The following is a 21,098-nucleotide window of genomic DNA, read 5'->3' as shown; positions in this document are numbered from 1 at the left end:
TTCTAGAGGCCTTCAGCCTGGCTGGACTTCGGCTTCTATTCTGAACCACCCTGAACATACGGATCTCCTGGAAATGGGGATGAAAGTGACCAGTTAGTACATGCTGAGTGTAAAAATATGGAGGATGTGTCCATTTATTTTTCTACAGTCTTTAAAAACGTTTTTATAATCTTAATCTCTTTAAAGAAGATATGTCTTGTTTTGTAATACTGATGATTTAAAATGTTTGTTTTCTAACCCTCATTTCTGTTAAGATAAAGCTAAAGAGTCCTGTGCTTCTGTAGGGTACCTGTCTAAGTCTACCTGGTCATAAGGCCCTGGTATGCCTTTGAATCCTAATCCCAATATACCAGTTAATAGTTATATCGATCTAGTAAATTGTACCAATTTACTATATAAAATCAATTAATGTGTTAATTGTCTACAATTTACCGGTATCCTGCTGACAGATAATTTTGATGCCATCTGTCACGCCCTCTTTGGTCCAAAGCCCTCTGAGTGGCCGATACTCACTCCCTCACAAGGTTTGCAGAATGGTCCTCATTAGCCAGAAGATGGCACCCTCCCGACAGCCAGTAAGGAGAGGTCCTTGCTGTCAGGAGACAAGGCTGGAGGATGGGGCCTCTGGGAATATCTAGAGTCTGGGTAGAGAGGCCAGGGCCTTCCCGCACACCGTGTGCGAAGTCTGCGTCACGGAACTCAGACGGGAGGCGAGCGGGATGGTGTTTCAGAGTCAGCGCCACGCTTCACTTTGGGACCCAGGGGGTCACTGCTCCATCGGTGTGTCCAGCACTGTTGATAACGGTGTCCCTTGAGACAGGGGAGAACCTAGTTCTCCTGAGGTTTGTGTACAGGGCTTTGACTGCCGGAAACACTGCTACCCAGAGTAGGGAGAAGGAAGAGGGCGGGGGAGGCTTTCTTCCCGTAGCAGTGATGGGGAGGGGGAGATATGCGTCTGAGTTGCATTTCCCTCCCCCTCCCGAGGCTGGGGAGATTGTTCCAACTAAAGCAGTAAATTGAGCCTTCTTCCCAGCCTTCCTTGTGACATTGGGATCAGATGGATGTGATTGCTGTAGTGAGATCTGTCATCCCAGGGAAGTCGTAGAGTCTCGTTCTGTCATTGGCCGGGTTGCCGGCATGGTAGGAGAGCCTGTGCTACCACCCGTGACAGCTCTTAACTGGAGCCGGTCCTGGTCCCCGCCCCCCCTCCGCCCGCCCCGCCATGGGGGAGAGGAAGAGGCAGGCCCGGGGTAGAGCAATGAGAAATGGGCAGAATCAAAAGCAGAAAACCATGCTTCTAGCGAGTGCAGGAGAAAGGAAGGCGGAAAATGAAAAGGGTGTTGATTTGGGGCATCCTTCGCCTTACCCAGGTGTATCGGAGCTGGCAGGGGCAGGAAGGTGCCCCTAAGACTGCAGAGCACCCCCTGGATGCTGCTGCCCAGCTCGGATGGCCCCAAACCTGGAGGAGCAGCCGCTGCCCCACGCATGTGGGGATCACCTGCCCAGCGTCAGCCTCTAGGCTGTCCTCAGACCCGGGGAGCAGGGACACAAGGACACCCAGCAGGCAAAAACAAGACCCCGGAATGCATCCGCTCTTCCTTCCCAGCAAAGGGCAAACAGGCCCAAAGGAAGATGCCGGCATTTGGTGCTGGTTTGGTTCAGAGGGGGCTCCTGGTCCTTGATCCACTACGCCCGCCATCTGTTGATTGTCGCTGTGGTCCCGTGAGTCCCATTTTGGAGCACCCGTAGAATTTGCATTATGAACACCAAGGTTGAAGGGATGAAGCTTTGGATGGTTTGAGGAAGCGTCCTCTTCCTTCTTCTCCCTCTTGCTCTTTCCACCTCTCTCCGTTTTCTGTCTCTCCCTCCCCACTACTTCCCCCACCCTCACCATGGCTTTATTGGATTTCTGGCGTCCTCTCTTGAACACCCCACGCGACTGTGACAGCCTGGAACAGTCGGTGCTCTGCTGTGTCACTAACCCTGTCCTGTGTGCCCCCCGGCTTCCGCCGGCCGCACCTGCACTGCGTTTGTGTAATGTCGCTGTGTGTCATGTGGTTGTCCCCTCAGTGTCTGAAGAGAGTCCCTCTGCCAGTGAGTCTGGAGTCCTCCTGTCCCAAGATCCTTCAGCCAAACCCGTCCTGCTCCTGCCCCCCAAAAAACCTGCTGCTTTCCCTGGAGACCATGAGGAGACCCCAGTGAAGCAGCTCTCTCTCCTCAAGCAACCCCCTGCCCTGCCTCCCAAACCCACTACCAGGATTGCCAACCACTTAACAGGTGAGTCAAGATGTCTTCTGGGGACCCGCAGCCGTGCCTTCCCTTCAAGGGATCCTTTCTTGTGCTTTTTCTTTTTCTCTGGGGCCCGATGCACCTCTTTGGTAAGGTCGCTCTGTGGGACATTTGGGGGTTTCTGTGTGTGTCTTGGTACATGCCGTTGTGACCTGGGTTTGTGTGTTCGTGTCCAGAAGCATGCGATATACACCTGCCGGTCATAGGCTAAGAGGCTGCAGTCGCATGCATTTGTAAACGTGTACATTGGCATTTATGTGGCTAAGTAAAGATTACTTGCCCATGTAGGTGAATTAGATTCACCATCAAAATCTTTGCAGAGATAAAGAGTAGCGTCTGTTCCCTTCATAATGAGTTTGCCAAAGCTTTAAATTTTTTGCCTTTAAATAATTGATCTGAAGCCCAGTGTATTTCTTCTATTAAAATTTATGTCTGTGCTGTTCTCTTTGGGAAAAAAAAAAAAAAGGAAAGACAGTAATTTGCAGAGTATTGTGGGAAATACTTTTAGAGAAGAGCAAGCTGAGGAATGTTGTCCTAAAATAACTTTTTAAAAATTGAAGTATAGTTGATTTACAATAATGTGTTAGTTTCAGATATACAGCAAAGTGACTCAGTTATATAGTTCTTTCAGATTATAATTGGGATTAACAGACACAAACTACTATATATAAAATAGATACACAACAAGGATTTACTGTATAGCACAGGGGACTATATTCAGTATCTTGTAATAACCTGAAATGATTTTATATTTTCATTATTCAAGTGTTATTTAACAAATGCACCCACAGTTCTTAAATTGAGCATTTAGTGAAATTGCGCTTCACCGCACATTAGCACACGAATCGGGTGTGACTTTGTGATGTAAGGTTGTGGTGTAATCAGAGATTCAAGATTTCAGAGGGGTGTTTCTCCAACCTTGATAATAATCCCACCTGATACTGGTCGACTGCCTTTTTTTACAATATGTTTACTATTTTTATAAGTAGTCTCTAATTGATCTCTATACACTTTGGTAAGATAGGATGGGGATGAAAGAATATTCACCTGTTCTATCATTAAAAACCTGAGGTTCAAGAAAATAAGTGACTTTTTCAGGGCTGGCAGGAATTCTGCAGTAGAGCCACAATTAGACCCTGTGTTTCCCAACTCCTAGTTCAATGAATGTTGTTTCCACGGTGGCAGAATGTCTCTCACGTGGCACTGAGTTTTATTAGGTTACAATTCAAATATAAGTTTGTGTCAAGCTCCTCTATCAATGTACACATCCATCCAAGTCAGGGTTTGTGGTTCAAAAGAGCAAATTTCCTTCTAAAGGAACCGTTCAACACATTAATAACACTTTAGTGCCCCCAAATTTAAATGCATAGAAAACCACAAAGGAAAAAAAAGCCCTTGTAAGCCTCCCTCTAAGACATAACCACTGCCCATCTATCATTTATGTAATTATCAAATACTACTGTACATTTTCTTTTATCACCTGCTTTTTGCTCTCAGTGATGACTTATGAACTGGTTCTCATGTTAGTAGACATTCCACAACGTGATTTTGTTAGCTACGTGGTGGGGATCCCGATTTACATGATGGACCCCTTAAGAGGTTTCCATCTTCCTTATTGTAAAAAATGCAACATCTCAACAGTATGCATGTATTTTTATAAGCATCTCTGGGTTTTTCCTCACTTATTCCTGGTATGAGAATTGCTAATTCTAATTCTAGAAATAAATTATGTACGTTTTAAGGGCTAGGTACCTTTTAAGACTTAGATGCCAGATTTCCGTTGAGAAAGATTAAATGTTGAAAAACAAACTCCTGCATATAGTACATATTTATTCAGCACACCTAACTCTAGGCAGAATACTGTGCTAGGTATCAAAGTGGGTACAAATACATGAGGGTTCAATGTATATGTATATGATATATATATATACGGATATGAATATATATTTTAAATATCCAAAAATAGAGCGCCAGAATAACTACTGTTGGGTGTAATACTTGCAGTTCAGCACAGTCTGATAGAAGGGTTCTAGGAGAGCCTGAAACTTGAGCCCACCCTTAAAGCATGAAGGACTTTTATAGAGACTGAGGAAAGAACATTCCAGAAAAGAAGACCTGCACAAAGGCTCAGAGGTGGCCATGCTTCGGGCCGGTGACAGGGAGGCTGAGCTGGGGTGGAGGGTCTGTCTTGGGGTGTATTGAGAGAGAGCGTTCACCAGGTAGGGCATGTGAGGATTTAGATTTTATTCCCGTGGCACTGGAGAGCCTTCAGAGATTTTTGAGCTGGGGAATGGGTGGTATGATGAAAACTAGACTTTAAGGTATACTCCTGGGTCACTGTGTAGAATGAACAGGAAGAGGGGAAGGTTGAAGGTCCAACAGAGAAGCTGCCGAGGCCAGCCCTGTGTCTCGTTCTCCAAAATCACTAGTTGAATTAAATCGAACAATTTGAGGCAGGGAGACACTTTAAGAGGCCACTCCAGTTGTTGAAATAGAAGCTCAAAGCATCTGACTGATGGCAGTGGGAAGAGAGGGAATGGACCAGTAGATAAGACATTTTAAAAGAAGAATTGACAGCAATTTTTTAAACTAACATTAAGTTAAATCTAATTTATCTAGTTACCCAATTAATAGATGCACATGTCAACTTCAGCCATGAGCCCAGAACTTGGGTGGCCTGATGTCCGCAGGCCTGTCTTGCTCTATTAGCCCAGGCTCTCCAGCTTCCGTGGTTCTTTCCCCAAGAGAGTGGATTTTATCTATTATGTGTACATCTCACCTCCATAGAGCTTGGGTCAAATGGATAAAAATACATATAAGCTGATGATCCTTACCATATTCTACCTGGTAGCCTCTTAAATATGACGAAGGCAAGACAGGTACAGGGGTGCGTGACTGCGAGTCTGGTGCTTTCCTTTTGGGTTTAAGCTCCATTAGACTTGCTCAATTTTTGTAAGTCAACAATCAGTCATAATGAATCTGCATCACCATGAGGCAGCCCCATTAACCCTGTTCTCTTACTCAGTAGAGGCACCTGGGCCATGTAGAGCAGGAATTAATAAACTGAGAATTCTAGAACTCTTAAGTTGAGACTTGAGAGTGTTAGCATGTTCTCAGTGTCCGTCGTTCTGCTGACATTTTTGAAAGGAAACAGACAACAACTTGAAAGGCACCGAGCACGGCTGGTAAAGAGTGACAGTGGTTACTGGTCCAGTAGATACTGGAGGAAGCGTGAGCCCGGGCTGAGGCTACATCTGGGTGCACGATCAGGGAAAGATACGCAGAAATATCTCTGCTTTGGCATTTGCTTCCATTTGATCAGGAAAATCATAATTAACTTGGAGACTATTTGCCTTGTGCGTTTTCTCTGTTCTTTAGCCGGCTAGAGGGAAGCCCTCTTGCTCTCCCAAACTCCTCTTCTCTTGCTGTCATCTTCATCCTTCCTATCTCCAACATCAGTATGCGCAGCGGCCTGTATCACAGGGTCAGGAGTTGTTGGGTGTCAGCTTCCCTTCCATCCTGGAAGGACAGTGCCCAGCAGAGCTGGTTGCATAACGCATGTGATCTGAGATAATGATTCTCAAAACGCATCCTTCTTGGAATAATGGCTGACCCCAGAGGAAAAGGGTAGCGGAAGCAAAAACTACTGTCTCCTACTTTTCTAAGTCTCCATCACTCACCTCTCCAGCCATCCTGGCTCCAGGAGTCAAATGTTAAACATCGCGTGAATAATCCAGTCCTTCTGCATAAGGTACCTGTGATTAGATACCCCACAAGTGCCATTGGAATGAAGGATGATCAACTTCTGTGATAGCTGAGCTTCACAGTCTGACAGTCACACTTGGGTAATAACGGCAGCTGCCATTTTTGGAGAAATTTACAATGTACCATTCAGTCCTATGAGGTAGATACTATTTTCTTTATTCTTTCCTTTTCATAGAGGAGGAAAATGAAATTCAGAGAAGTTAAAATTACTCAGTCATGGTGACGTAGCTAGTAAGTCCAGAGACAGACTCTACCCATTTTGTTTTACCCCAGAGCCCTCCTCTTCACCATTAGTTTATACCATCTCTACCAAGATACCTATTCTTAAAATTCGTAACAACGGAATCATTAGTTTTCTTTGGGTTTTGTTTATTTATTTATTTTTTTGTTTTGGTTTGCTTTTTTATTTTCTCTTTGGTTTTTAATCTGTTTAAGAAATTAGAAAATCTGCTTTGTTTGTATAACTCAAAGACAAAAAAATTGTCCAGTCTTTCGAAAATAAGTAATGTTCTTAAGGCACTCGATTATAAAGAGTTTCAAAGAACATGCTAGAAAGAGACGGTCTAAGAATCAAGAACGGGGCAGATCACATGGGAAGTACTTGACCACAGTTAGAAACCGACAGCTCAGCAAAGAAAGGGAACTCTTGCTGATCCTTAAAAACAAGTCGTTCTGCTAATGTGGATGAGCCCAGGGTATAGTTGCATTGTCTTTAGAACCTGAAATACAGGGAAGCTTACTGTATTATCAGAACTGGTTGACTGCTAGTTTCAATGTTACGAAGTATTTGCAACTGCAAATTTCCCTGCCAGACGGCGGCCATGCCCTGTGGTATTTTTTCAGCCCCAGCACATGTCTAATGAGAATCCTCTATGCAGAGCTTGTCAAGGTAAAAGCAGTATTTCTATTTAGAGCTATCTCTCTAGTTTTGAGGACAGTGTCTACAGTGGGCTGTTCTACACCCACATTCTGATCTGTAATTTCATTAGGTTTCTCTGTCCCCATTTCTCCCCAGTATATCCCACCCCACCCTGCTTGTTCTCCTCTTTCAGCTTCCTCTCCAACCCTCCAAAATCATCTAACTACTTTTGTCTCTGTCCTTGCCTTCCCTCCCGGTATTCTACTCAGAAAGTGCAAGAAAACTGATAATTAGACCATTGAGACCCTGGACCTCATCTGTGCTTTTAAACGGAAAAAATGAATCGAAACCCAGAGGCCTCATAAAGAGGTTTAAGGTTCACAGTCTCTTGATAACTGATATTTTGAAGGGATGGGAAATTGCCTGAATTTACTCTTTATACCCATTTCCCATAGTATTCCAGTCTTGACTTTCTTTTCTCAAAATGCAGAAATTCTTTTCTTAGTGCATCTAAGGACTATCTATGGATTAAAACATGTTTAAAAGGGTGCTTTCTGCTCTGACATCTATGATCAAGGCAAAGATTGCAACAAAATACCTTTCTTTTTTTGGAGCGCTGTTAGGTTGGAGATTTAATTCACTTGGCACTTTTCTTTTAGTGGTAAAAACACATAATATAAAATTTACCACCTTAACCATTTTTAAATGTACAGTCAGTAATGTTATATATAATCACATTGTGCAAGAGATTTCCAGAACTTTTTCATCTTGCAAAATAGAAATTCTGCCTATTAAAAACACCCCTTTCTCTTTCATCTCCCCTTAGCCCCTGGGAACCTCCATTTTACTCCTTGTTTCTATGAATTTGGCTACTCTGGGTACCTCATATAAATGGAATCATACAGTATTTGTCTTTTTGTGACTGGCTTTTTTCACTTAGCGTAATGTCCTTAAGGTTCATGCATGCTGTGGCATGTGACAGGATTTCCTTCCTTTGTAAGGCTGAATGGCACTTATATTTTGTGTATTTTTTGCACTATGAGCAAAGTCCTCTTCCAGCCCTGATATAATTTACAAAAAGTGTTTTCTTATCAGAGTTGTAGATGGTTGTAAGCTACAGAAAATATTTAATGTGAAGATGTATAAACATGGTTCTAAAGAAATTCAAATAGTAAGAGATCAAACCCTTTGGGAGGAATCAGGAAAAGCGTCATGGAGGAGAATGTATGTTTAAGACAAGCCATAAAGATAAGCAAAATTAGTAGGGATGGGTGAGGAGCTTTCCAGGAAATGGGAAGCAGCGTTCACAGAGGCACATGCGTGCAAGGCATAGCATGTTCAAGACATAGCAAACAGCGCAGCTTGGCAGGGATGTGGGATTCCTGTAGGGAAGTCAAGAAAGGTCAGGCCAGCCGTGGGTTGAGGGTAACTGTGGAGAACCTTGAAAGCCACAACGAGGGATTTAACTTTGGAGGAGGAAGAGGGCATCTTTTGTGGACTTTTAGCAGCATTTGCTTGATTTCAACCAAGCCTGTCTCCTTGATGTTTGGATAAGATGCATGCTACTGCTGTTGGATGGATTTACAACTGGATGGATGAACGTAACTGGGGCTGCCCAGCGTCAACGTGAAATTGCAGAGGGCACCAGGCGGCTGCCCTTGGCTCTTCCTCTTGGACATTGTTTCAGTGTCCCAGGGGTACGTTCCCCCGGGGGTGGGGATTTAGTCTGCCTTGTTCCCTGCTGTGTCCTTAGCTAGTGCTGTTCAGCAGCAGGACAGGAGGCCATGAGAGGCATTGAAGCAGGAGCTGGATGATCATTTGCCCATGGGTTCATAGCAGGACACTTGCTTCTTTAGGAGAAGCTGCGCACATTGTTCTCCGGCTCTGAGTGCTGCTGAAAATGAAATCTGATTCTCATGGGTTCTGTGATGTCTGAAGGAAACATGATAACCTAGGTAGAAAAGCAACTTCCCGTAAGGATAGCAGTTAGAACATGACAGTCATCCATCGGGCAAACTTGTGGTCCAGCCTTAGGTGTCAGGGAGTACACTCGGAATTTCATGGGGATATGGGGGTACCCTGCAGATGGTTAGACCAGCTACCACCATCAGTATAAATGCAAGAAATCTGAGTGTGTCCTCTGACAGTGAATAAATGTCGTGCATCAGATGGATGTAGGGTTAGAAATGAACTGTAGCTGTCCTCATTTGCCTTTATAAGATTTATGGATCTAGGGACTTCTCTGGTGGTGCAGTGGTTAAGAATCCACTCTAGGGACTTCCCTGGTGGTCCAGTGGTGAAGAATCCGCCTTCCAGTGCAGGGGACGCGGGTTCGATTCGTGGTCAGGGAACTAAGATCCCACATGCCGTGGGGCAACTAAGCCCATGCACCACAACTACTGAGCTTGTGCGCCTCAACTAGAGCCTGTGTGCCACAAACTACAGAGCCCAGGTGCTCTGGAGCCCACGTGCCACAACTACAGAGCCCACGTGCTCTGGAGCCCGTGCACCACAACTAGAGAAGAGAAAAATCTGCACGCCACAACTAGAGAGAAGCCCGTGCACTGCAACGAAGACCCGACACAGCCAAAAAAATAAAATAGAATAACATAAAACATTTTAAAAAAAGAAAAAAAAAGAATCCTCTCTAGGGCCCACATGCTGCAACTACTGAGCCCAAGTGCTGCAACTACTGAAGCCCGCGCGCCTAGATCCCGTGCTTCTCAACAAGAGAAGCCCACCACGATGAGAAGCCCACACATCGCAAGGAAGAGTAGCCCCTGCTCTCCACAATGAAGACTCAATGCAGCCAAAAATAAATAAAAAATAAATTAAGACTTCAAAAAAAAAAGATTTATGGATCTAGCTTGAACTTCTTGATACCTTCACCATGAATGTACTACCTCTTAATCGGGATATGCTCTAAGTAGTATTTCATTGTATGTGATCTAAATTTACTGCTTAAAACTTCACAGATAGACCCCCTGGTTCCCGTGTGCTGAGACCAGGCGAGCATGTGTATGTTTGCCTCCATGACTTTGTGATTTCGATTTGACTCGCTCTCAGCTTTTGCCTGGATGCTCAAGATAGCAGTCCTCCCTGGTGGGCACCGTCCAATCCGGGCTCCTTTCCGTTGCCCATTCTGGACCTTCTTGCCTGCCTTTATGCTTGTCTCATGGAAGGCTCGGGTTCAACCACCCAGTTATCCATAGCCTGGCCGTCTCCTTGCCTGGTCTCCCTGGGAACACCAGCACTAGTCTGCTGCAAAAATAAATGATAGAATGTGTTTTTATCCATGACTTACAGTTTCTAACAAAATACTGATCTTATGAACAGGTGTTTGTTCTTGTGATTATAGGGACATCTGCAGTTTTGACTCTTTGAGAGCAGTTTCCCGACAATGAATAAGGTGTAGTTTGACTTTTACAAAATCGAATGTAGTTGTGGCGGAGCTGACATGCCCAAGTGACCCAGTTAGCTGGTGAGCCACCCCTCCACTGCCCCGTGTCACCATCTCAGGGAGGCACTCACTTCCCTACTTGCTATCATCTCCCCAGGTGGCCTTGAGAAGGGTCCATTTAAAAACAAAAATGTGTCTTTGTGGAAAGTGGCTGTGAAACAGTCAGGTGCTGGTGATGCGTATGTGATCATGGCCCTCATGTTAGGATTCTGGAAGGTCTCAGGACACAATCCCCACAACGTCAGGTGTTTGCTGAGGTTTCTGTGTGCTGGGCTGGCTTAGGAGAGCAAGCCAGGCTGAGGGCATTGAATACAAATCACTTGATACTCTTCTAGCCCTTTCACCATGAGGGCTCAGTCAACACATTTTTGCCTTTCCAGGCATCTGGCCAAAAAAAAAAGGCCAGACTACCTTAAAATCCCCAGGATGGCCCAAAGTGATTGGTGGGGCTCCTATAAGCACCTTTCTTATAGCCAGGGGAATCTGATTCTGTGGTTTCGTGGTACTGGACTCTTATTTAAGTTCTAAGTACACTTCTTACAGACTCTGCATGTCCTTGGATGGATGCCTGTATCTATGAAAGGAGACCAGAGATTCTAACCCACTAGAACCAGGTGACAAATGACTGAGAAATTCTTACAACACTTTTGTTCATTAAGACGTTAAGTGCTACTATCATTGGCAAGTGTATCTGAATCATCTATTATAAAGTTATAAATGCTTCTCCAGCTTCTACAGCTGTTGTTAACTTAAAAAGTGAGGAGAGAGGCTAAGGGTGTATTCATTTAGCCCAGACTCATTCAGTGTGTAGACTACAGTCCTCTGGCACCAGTCTCAACTACAAAAGTAATCGGGGGTTTTCACTTTCTTGTGTGAAGTCATAAGCCAGAGGTGTGTCAGGTTTGGAAATATAGCCCCCTTGGGTTTTCTGGCTCTGTGACGTAGTTTGGGTTTATTTTTCTTGTTCTCTGGAACTGGTTGTTTTTGCTCTTTCCACTCCATCAGCAGAGACAGTTTTATGAATATACTGCATCTCGGTCAGTCTGGCTGCCGAAGACTCACCCATTTCTAAGTCAGCAAGCAGAGAGCTTTGTGTGTGCCCCAGCAGGAGCAGTCACTATAAATGACTGAGGTAGTGTGTGTCCTACCATAATCCGTAAATGTCGTGCATCAGAGAGAGGCAAATGTCGTGCATCAGAGAGAGGCAAAATATTGTATTCAGGGAGGTGCTATCAAGGTAAAGAAGGCATTTTTAATCCCTGGATTTTTAGAGGTAAAAGTACCTGGGTCCCAAGAAGCTTAGATAAATGTCTTAGCTAATTAATCCCAGAGAATCCAGGTTTTCTGACTCCTGGTTCTGCATCCTTCTCCACCAGCTCTCAGTACTGATGCAGGACTGTGTGCATCGGAACGGCACGCTGAAACCTGGACAACCTTGCCTTTTTCCCTTTCCGCAGTGCCGTGTTGCAATCATGGAAGACTTCTAGGATGGTCCCTCGGAAGCCTCTTTGCTCTGCTACTTGATTCACTTTCACCAGGTGTTTTCACCCACTTACTTACAATAGACCCACCACACACTCTGTTGATTTCTCGGCTTCTATCTCTCCCTCCCAGGCTGGGAAGCATCAGGTGAGGTAGACTCTCACAGGGATAGCAAGAGTCCTATTTGTAACGCTGCAGATGTATGTCGCATTTTGCAATTTACAAAGCATGTCCACATTATCTTGTCTGACCCTCACAATGACCTGTGGGAGGAGCCTGGGATATATCATATTATTATATTTCAGAATGAATTAAGACTACATTTGTTGAACTCCTGTTACATATCAAGGACCCTACTGGGGTTTGTTTTTTAATTTTTGAATTTTATTTTATTTATTTTTTTATACAGCAGGTTCTTATTAGTCATCCATTTTATACACATCAGTGTATACATGTCAATCTCAATCTCCCAATTCATCACACCACCACCTACTGTGGGTATTTTATACTCAGGCCCTCTGCTAACTTGTTTGGGGATTTTATAAAATTATAAAAAGGTGCCCTTTGGCAAAGTGAATTACACAAAGCTGCCCCTTCTTCTTGGGTGACTCAAAGCCAGACCTCAGGCTGTATTTCAGCCCACTTATGCCCTTACATGGAGCTTGTGTAGACGTTAATCTGTTCGCTTCTCATAACAGACCTATAAGGTGGGCAGTGCTCCCTTTCTAGAGATGGGAAAACTGAAGCTCAGGGAGGATAAATGTCTTAGGCAGAGCTACAGGGCTTCTTGGTCTTAGAGCTGAGATTAAACTCCAACTCTGCTGAGTTCTAAGCTCGTGGTGAGTTCTCCAGGCCATGGTACCCTCAGCCTGCAGCAGAAGACTCTAGCCGGCCCCGCCCAGCCCTCAGAGAGCAAAGCACCAGGTTGCCTGTCCTCCAGGAGGCCCTGGGCACTTGTCATTTTGCCGATGGAGAGAGCAGCCTCTTCACAAAGTGGTGGCTCTTAGAGGATGGTTCTCGACTTGATTGTGTACTGAGTCCCCTGGGGACCTTGTCATGATGCAGAGTCTGAGTCAGAAGGTCTGGGCTGGGCCCTGAGACTCTGCATTTCCTCCCAAGAGGTTCTGCCACAGCTTTTAGTCCATGGACCACATTTTCTTTGATTAGCAGATCCTTTGTGTAGGAGAAACTGGTCCCTAAGTTCTACCTTTTCCCGCTGCTCTAAAGACACGATGAGAAGGAAAACCAGCAAACGTTTATGGAACATCTGCTGTGCACTAGGCCCTGCTGGTGAACAGGTGAGGAAACAGCTGCACCCAGTATGACTTAATTAACACATCAGGTCCACCTACTGCGAATAAACATTAGCAACAAGTCAAGAGAAGTGAAATGGATTAAATCCACTGTCTATGAAATGCTGTGGTAAATGGAAATCAGGGCCCGTGAGAGCTCGGTGGTGAGCTCCTAAACCAACCTTGGGGAGGACGGATGGGCTTCCTGAGGAAGCAGTTCAGTAATGATGAAAATGATAGCAACGAGAATTATAGTTACTGTTTATTGAGGAACCAAGTGTCAGGCACTGTGCAGCCCGGTGTATGTACTTTATCTTATTTAATTTTCACATGAATCCCGTGATCTATTCATTCATCGCCATTTCACAAATTGGAAGACTGAACGTCAAACAGATTAAGCAATTTGCTGATGCTAACAGAGCTAAATGAATGTGATTTTATAGTCTATCTTCTGTTTCTAGCAGGACAAATTTTGGTAATGATGTTGTGCTTCTCCATCCTATAATAACTTGTGGCACTTTCTTAAAGTGTGGTGTCCACCTAGGTCAGAGTGATCTGGAGGCTTATTTACAAAGCAGATCCCTGGGCCTCATGGTAAACCTACTGAATCTGAATCTTTGAAAGTGGGGCCCAGGAATTTGCCTCTCCTGCTGAAGTTGATGGGGAATATGGTCTTCAGTTTTGCTTTGAAGGGTGAGTGCAATTTAGATCATCAGGGAGTAGCAGATAAGGCCGGGAAGAGGGATGGACATGGTTACTGGGAAACCCTGTGTGGAAACTGGCCTAACAGGACGGACCAGAGTGAGAGACACCTGGTGGAGTGGGACAGGGTTGGCCCAGAGTGTTGCCCTTGGACTTGCAATGTTCGCTGGAGCAAGGAGCCGTTGGGAGACTTCAAGCATGACCTGTGTTGTAGGGAGACGTTTGGTACAGGATGGGGATGGATTAAAGGGCTGGGACCCAGTTGTCAGCACAATCAAAGGAGAGCTGAGGTCCCAGGCCGGTGTAGTGGTCAGAGGGGCAGAGAGCACAGAAGTTTGAGAGGGATAGACAGATAAAGAGCCAGAAACGCAGAATAGCAGATCACATGCGGCTGGTTCCGCATCCTGCTTCCGGATCTGTTATGAGGAATGACTTGGTATTAAGATGTCATAAGATTATAAAAATAGGTCTTGCCAAGGTACTGCCAATCTGAGCTGCCCCGGTTCTCCTCAGTTATCCACATGTTATAGAAAGATGGGGGCTGCAGAGCTAATTCACTGAAAGTAGAGTTTCACTTGACTTTAACCTTCTTCTTCATCTCCTCTGTTTGTACCAAATCCACTGAGCCAAAAATTATTTGACATGATTCACTTTCCTTCTCTACCCCTATTTAATGGGTGACCATGTGCAGTGAAACAACCAGAAGAGAGATGCAGGTAGGAAAGGAGAAAAAGGGGTTCTCCATGGGCCCTGGCATGTCTTTCTTAGAACAGTGAAAGGAACCACCTCCACTAAATTGATCCTGTTGGTCGTGTCTTCCTTGCCTGTTTTGTTAGAATTCCTGGCATCCACTTGGTCCATTTTTCTGGTGAGGAAGCCAAGTAAGTTTTGCTGTGGAAGTAGTGGCAAGAAATACTGTGTGTGCAGAAAGTTATAGCTTAGCAAGATGGGTGGAATCCATCAATGTATCACTGACCCTTCTTAGGCAGACAATTCCATGCTGCCCTCCTGGCTCTGCTTTCTTCTGCCCAAGCAAATGAGTCCCTACTGCCTTAGACAGCCAGACCCACAAATGAAGGAGTCGTGGGTCACGGGTCCCTGGATGAAAACCCTAACGCTTCAGGACACATTGTACTTGCTGGGTCTGCGCTATGGCTTCCAAGAGCCACAGGAGTGTACCCTTCAGTAACAGGACCCAGACCGGGGTGCTGAGCTTCTGCATCTCAGCCACTTTGAAATTAGCACTGCCTGCTTTGGTCCTAAACACGGTTACCTTGTGTCCTGTGCTTGGAGGCTCCTAAGGAACAGGATGAGCAGTCGGGGGAGGGAGCCTTTGGTTATGACTGGTTCGCACTTTGTTGTTAGGGGAGTAGTCTTCTCAGCCCCCTGGAATTATTAGGCTTTTCTGTATCTCAGCTGTAGGATCAGCAGTTTAGTGTCCACATACCCACAACCGCCTGATCCTAAAATTTCCATCAATTTTATGCTCCCTCCTAAGAGTTTCTATTTCTGAACAACATGTGAATTTATCCCATAGCAGAGCATCACAGCTTCGGCTCATTCTGTCAACATGTTGAGCCTCTTGCTAGGTGAGCTGGGCACTGTACAAGATGCTGAGACTAATGACAAATTATTCACGGTCCTTGCTCTGTGTGGGAGGAGATAGCCGCGTAAACAGGAAGAACGGTACAGTGTCTTCAGAGTCCAGGGCTATCATCTGTAAAAAGTGAGAAGATCGTAGTGTGTACCTCACTGGCTTGTTGAGGGGATTAAGCTGGTGAGATAAGAAAAGCACTTAGAACACTGTCTGGCTTGTGGTGGCAGGGTTGGCAGTATCTGTCACTGTCACCATCATCATCACCATGGTTGTTGGCACTGACCTACCACATGCCCACAGTGGGTCCAATGGCTACAGAATAGGGGGAGTGATGTAACCCATCAGGAAGGTTCTCAGTGGAGGTAACGTTTGAGCTGAATCTTGAAGGGAGAGTAGGGATTGACCCAGAAGACAAACCAGAGAACTGAGGGCAGGTAACCAAGGCTCTGGGGTTTGAAACATCAGGTGGTTTGGGGAACCCAGCAGTTCAGGAGTGAGGGTGGTTACCTGGGGTGATGGGGAGAAAAGACGGCTGATCCAAAGAGAAGGAGGGGCCTGGAGCGCCCTCCCTGGGCTTCTCTGTGAAACAGGAGAGGAAATCTGTGGAGGTGAGGAGCCTCGAGGCCACCAGTGGAGACACAGCAGCCCTTCTGAGCACGTGAGGGACAAAGGCTAGCCAGGGACTTAGCTGAAGAGCGAGACTGAGCGTGGGTCAGCAAGGAAGTAAAACCCACAGGAGGAAAGCAGGACGTGTCACAGGAGAAAAGGAGCTTTTCAGGTGCAACACGCAAGGTTATTTCTAGCTGGGGGAACCAGCACAGACTCTATAGAGATAAAGTGGGGACACAAAGAGGCCTTGATGATGTGTCAGGAAGTTGGGCTTTATTTCCAGGCCATTGGTAGGTTTTAAACTGAAGTGCAACAGGATCAGATTTGTGCCAAAAGAATGTCATTTTGGCAGGACTGAGGCTGTCAAACTGGAGAAGGCCACACTCAGGCAGATAGCTGGAGAAAAATCGAAGACCTCAGAGACCAAGAGGCAGGAGCCTGCAGTGCTCCCGGCACGGACAGCGGGTGTGAGGTCACACACACGCCCCGCCTGCCGCTGCCCTTCTGGCCCGGCTTCTCCCAGGTGGCCTACAGCCCACAGGACTCAGCCATGGACCCGCAGTCCCCAGGGCTAGGTGATTTTTAGGAATATGAAGTCCAGACAGGGCACTACAAGGTCATCCCAAAGACACCATGAGGGCTGGTCTGTCTGACCTGGAGCCCCCCTTAATTTGGAGCATCTCCGGGAAGTTTCAGTGCCACCGTCACGGAACCAAGGGGCGGGGTGGGTGCAGGTGCCATCAGGCCCCCGGAGTGCCTGTCGGAGCCGCGCTACAGTTGGAAGAGCCCACCGTGGATGCCACGTGAGTGGCCGGCCCAGCCACCATGCTCGTGCCGAGGCCCGGCCCGGGACATCTGAGCCCCCTCTGTGACCACGAATCCTGTAAAGCATCCTCTCAGGTGGGACGAGCATCCCCACATGAGGGTGTTAAGGTTGGTGGCATTAAAGTCACCTCTGGAGGAAGACACTCTTAGTGGACCTGAACCCAGGGCTGGCTTCTAATCCCATGCCTGTTAGAAAGCGCCAGCCGAGAGGGTATTTCCACGTGACAGTGGCGCAATTGTCGGCCTCGCGCATGTCCTAGAAAAGGTCTCTTTGAAGGTGCTTGGGTTTCCATGGGCAGAAGAGCGCATTCCCCCTTCCTACTGGCGAGCTTCAAGCCTGGCAGCTGTGTGACACACGCCCCCGGCACCTGGGTCCCTGAGGGCCCTTGGGGGCAGCGTGCTTCCAGCAGGAGGTGAGAGCTGGCGGGTGCCTGTTGAGTAGCACTCACCTGCCAGTTCTTCGGTTGAAGCATTTCATCTCAGGGGCCCACCTCCGGGACCACGGTCCCCGGGTGGGCACCTGTGGTGTGCTAGGTTTTTTCTGATGCCACCAAACTCACATCTGCCTCTCGCCCTCCTTCTGCCGCAGATCCTGGCGCCCCTGTGAAATTGCCTTGTCTGCCAGTGAAGCTGTCGCCTCCGCTACCTCCAAAGAAAGTCATGATCTGTATGCCCATGGGGGGGCCAGACCTCTCCCTGGCGTCCTACGCGGCCCAGAAGAGCGGCCAGCAGGGCGGGGCCCAGCACCACCACACCGTCCTGCCCTCCCAGATCCAGCACCAGCTGCAGTACGGCAGCCTCAGCCAGCACCTCCCTGCCGCCACCGGCTCCCTCCCCATGCACCCCTCGGGCTGCAGGATGATAGATGAACTGAACAAAACGCTGGCCATGACCATGCAGAGGCTGGAAAGGTAATGCAGGGAAGGGGCGAGGGCAGGAGAGGAGGGCTCGGCGATCCGACCATGACCAAGGAGTGGGAAGGCCAGCGCAAGCGAGGGCTCGCACCCACTTGGCGGGGTGGGGGTCGGGAAGGGGGGGTGAAGGTAAAATCAGACCAGAATCTGAATGTCAAGGAGAGTATGGAAGAAAAAACTGTTGCCAGTTGCCAAACTATAGAACAGTCACGTTTATCAAAAAGAAAAAGTAGTGCATATGTATACATATGAGTATGCGTGAGTGGATGGGTGGATAGATAGATAGTACATATTGTGCTTCTATAGACCTTAACGTGTTTTGGAAGCAGGTGCACATCATCATTAACGTGGTAACCCCTAGGGCAGGGAGATGGGGAGACAATCTTTTATTTTTATATTTTGTATCTTTCTGTACTGCTTAATTTTTTACTTTGTGTATATTACTTTTATGATGTAAAAAGCAATGTGAATGTAGAATAAGAAGAGATGAGAGCTGGCAGGGCGGTGGTGGGAAAACAGAGGGAAAGGTGGAGAGGTATGCCCTCGTTCTTGCTGATGGAGGAAGCGGCAGACGTAGTCTGATTGTACGAGTTTGAGCCTCAGATATTTACCAACAACTGCTGAAGTCCCCTCTTTCATCAGAATCTCCCTCCAGTAGCATTGCAGGGAGAACTGCCAAGGGGATTCCAAGGGCAGGCCTCCCCACCACCCAGGGAGATCTCTCGTGCTGGTTCTGAATCACTTGCCTGTGTGTGTGTGTGTGTGTGTGTGTGTGTGTGTGTGTGTGTGTGTGTGTGTGTGTGTGCGCGCGCATGTGTGCATGCGTGTGCGCGTGCGTTCAAATACCACCTCGCTTGTGCCCAAGAGATGGCTGAGATTTCCCAATGTGATTCCAACCCAGTCTAGTTAACTGGGTCCTGCAGACCAGATAGGAAAACTGCAGCCTGGAAAGCTCGCAGCCAAGCACCAGGCAGAGAGCCAGGGGTGAGATGGACACAGCCGGGAGCTTTCTGTTGTAGTTTCCTGACTCTCAGTGGCTTTTCCCTCCCTCTGTGTCAGCCAAGTATTCTGTGTTTGGAAAATTAATGACTCCAAGAGAAGTTGTTATCACTAAGAATTCTGACTTGATAGGTTCACGTTAATATCTCCCTTCACTGAAAAAAAAAATGTATTTGGCCATTGCCATCATTTTCAACTACTGTTATTGTTAATGAGGACAGTCATAATTTAAAATTTGGATGGCACTTTTTAGTCTATTATTAATACATACCTTTGTTATTATCTTAATCGTCACACCACCTAGGGAGACTTGAGTCAGCAAAGAAACTAAGGAAGGCTGAGTTCCCCAGTGCCAGCTACTCAAACTTGGTGCCCATCTGCAGAAATTGTACAGAAATTGAGAGCAAGCTTTTAGATACCTTCATAGCAATTTGACAGGATAATTTTGTGTCTTATGATAAAATGGGGTTTTATTTGTCGTGCATTTTTATTATATTTTTGAAAGCATCAGTTTGTGATGGATTAAAAATTAAAATATGTAAATCAACCAACCGACCAACAAAACTGGTCCCTCCCCATAGACATTTTGACAAGCACTGTCCTAGGTAGTAAGTCAAGGGGCCGAGCCTTCAAGCCTGGATCGTTCTCCTGCAAATCCAGAACTCTTTTGACTATATATAGCACAACTGCTTTCCTAAAGACAGCTAGCAGTGAATGTAATTTACTACCCTCACATCTCCTGTAAACCCCCAGTACATTTTTCTATCTCTTCCGGAGATAATAAGCATCTGAAAAAGATACTCATGAGAGCATATTAGTAGGATATTGCTAAATACATTTGCACCTAAAACATGCCATTTAAAGTTTCCATTGAAAGTACTAACCAATAAGTTACGTGATATTCCTCAGTTCAGTAATTTCCGTGTGTATTTATAGAATATTTTAGTCAAGTGTAGACCAGTGAATAAGTCTGTTGGACCTACACTGGATCAGGTTCTTTATTGAAATGAATCAAAGACAGCAAATGGGGAAGGAAAGGAGATATTGGGATATTGCAGGTGGAGGAGATTGGAAGAAGGGCAGCATGGTCTTGGCAGCTGAGCCACGGCAATCTCCTGTGCTTTGTGTCACCCCCAGACCCTCCTTACCTCCTGTCTTCCTCCCCACCAACCCTAGGCCAAGGCATAGCATTGTTCTGGTGGACCAGCCAGGACACAGGGAATTAATGCCTACATCATCAATGTAGCCCCACAGAGAAAGCGAGGTCTTCTTGCCAAACAAAGACTGAGAATGTTTCTGAGGATCCACGTTGTCTTCCAGGAGTCCTGGAAGGATCTGGGAGCAGAACAGGGTCACGGGCCACCTTTCAGTTTAGTGCAGCAACTGCCACTGTCTCCAGTGATGTCACCTTTCTTTTTACTACCTGGAAAGTCTCCCTCCTACCTGTCAACATGATTTCACTCTTGTTCTGACCAAGTTTCATCCAGAAAGGATGATTTCTTTTTTCTCCTGACAATTTCCAGTGACCCCAGAAAGCACTGCAAGAAGAAAGGAACATTACTGAATGCATAGGCGTTCTGCCCGCAAAGAACCTGGGATCTCATAGCACGTTCGTACCCTACAGGGTGTTAGTCTAGACCTACGGTCTCATCCTGGTGAAACGTTGTAGGTAATGCAAAAATCGAATGATGAATTTAACAGCATGAATGCCTGACTTTGGACTATAAATTTGAATAAATAGTCATCTTGTAATTGAAAGGGACCTTTAAGTCCGTCAAGGCAGCCGGCCTGCTGCCTGTTGTAGCCTTTCTGACGATTTGTCCTCTGGTCTCTGTGGGAATGGGACCCTCCCTAGGTTCCAAGATAGCCTGCCTCACTGTCCAGAAGGTCAGATTACTAAGAAGTTGTTTCTTATGTTAAGTGAAAAGTGTTACTTACTGTAATCCCTTGTCCCAGTCTTATTTCTAATCTTCCTTTCCTGTGAGAGGCTTTCAAATCTTTAAAAATAGTTACTGTTCCCTTTATCTAGTGGCTTCTCTCTTTCAGGCTGATAATCCCAAGTTCAGGGAATCGTCTGCTGAGACGGTTTCTAGATCCTTTACCATCTTGTTTGTGCTCTCCCAAGATTACTCTAAATCTGTTTTGACTTGTATGAAGAAGTTCTTAACTGTTAGCCTAACCTGAACCTACTTAATGACATTGAAAAATCACATTCATTAGTTAACAGTGCTGGCTCGCCAGGTTTGGGGGGAAGGAGGGAACTAGAGACCAGCTTCCGTGTTTATCAAAGTCACCAGGCGGCATG

General features: G+C 46.2%; 1 protein-coding gene across 6 annotated transcripts in view; it reads left to right on the top strand.

The window, feature by feature from the left end:
• Positions 1–21,098, top strand: part of PHACTR1 (phosphatase and actin regulator 1) — a 541,936-nt gene that overhangs the window by 456,491 nt on the left and 64,347 nt on the right. For 4 of the 6 annotated variants that reach the window (XM_082344498.1, XM_082344499.1, XM_082344497.1 and 1 more), the window contains 2 exons: positions 2,071–2,277; positions 17,470–17,791. In XM_082344498.1, coding sequence (XP_082200624.1) covers positions 2,071–2,277; positions 17,470–17,791 — 529 coding nt within the window. The remainder of the gene's footprint in view (positions 1–2,070; positions 2,278–17,469; positions 17,792–21,098) is intronic. The other 2 variants (XM_082344501.1, XM_082344500.1) reach the window with 1 other exon arrangement.

The sequence above is a fragment of the Balaenoptera borealis genome, assembly GCF_965194805.1.
Source record: "Balaenoptera borealis genome assembly, chromosome: 12".
NCBI lineage: Eukaryota > Metazoa > Chordata > Mammalia > Artiodactyla > Balaenopteridae > Balaenoptera > Balaenoptera borealis.
Note: the sequence above shows the minus strand (reverse complement) of the source record. Positions and strands in the feature narration are given on the sequence as shown.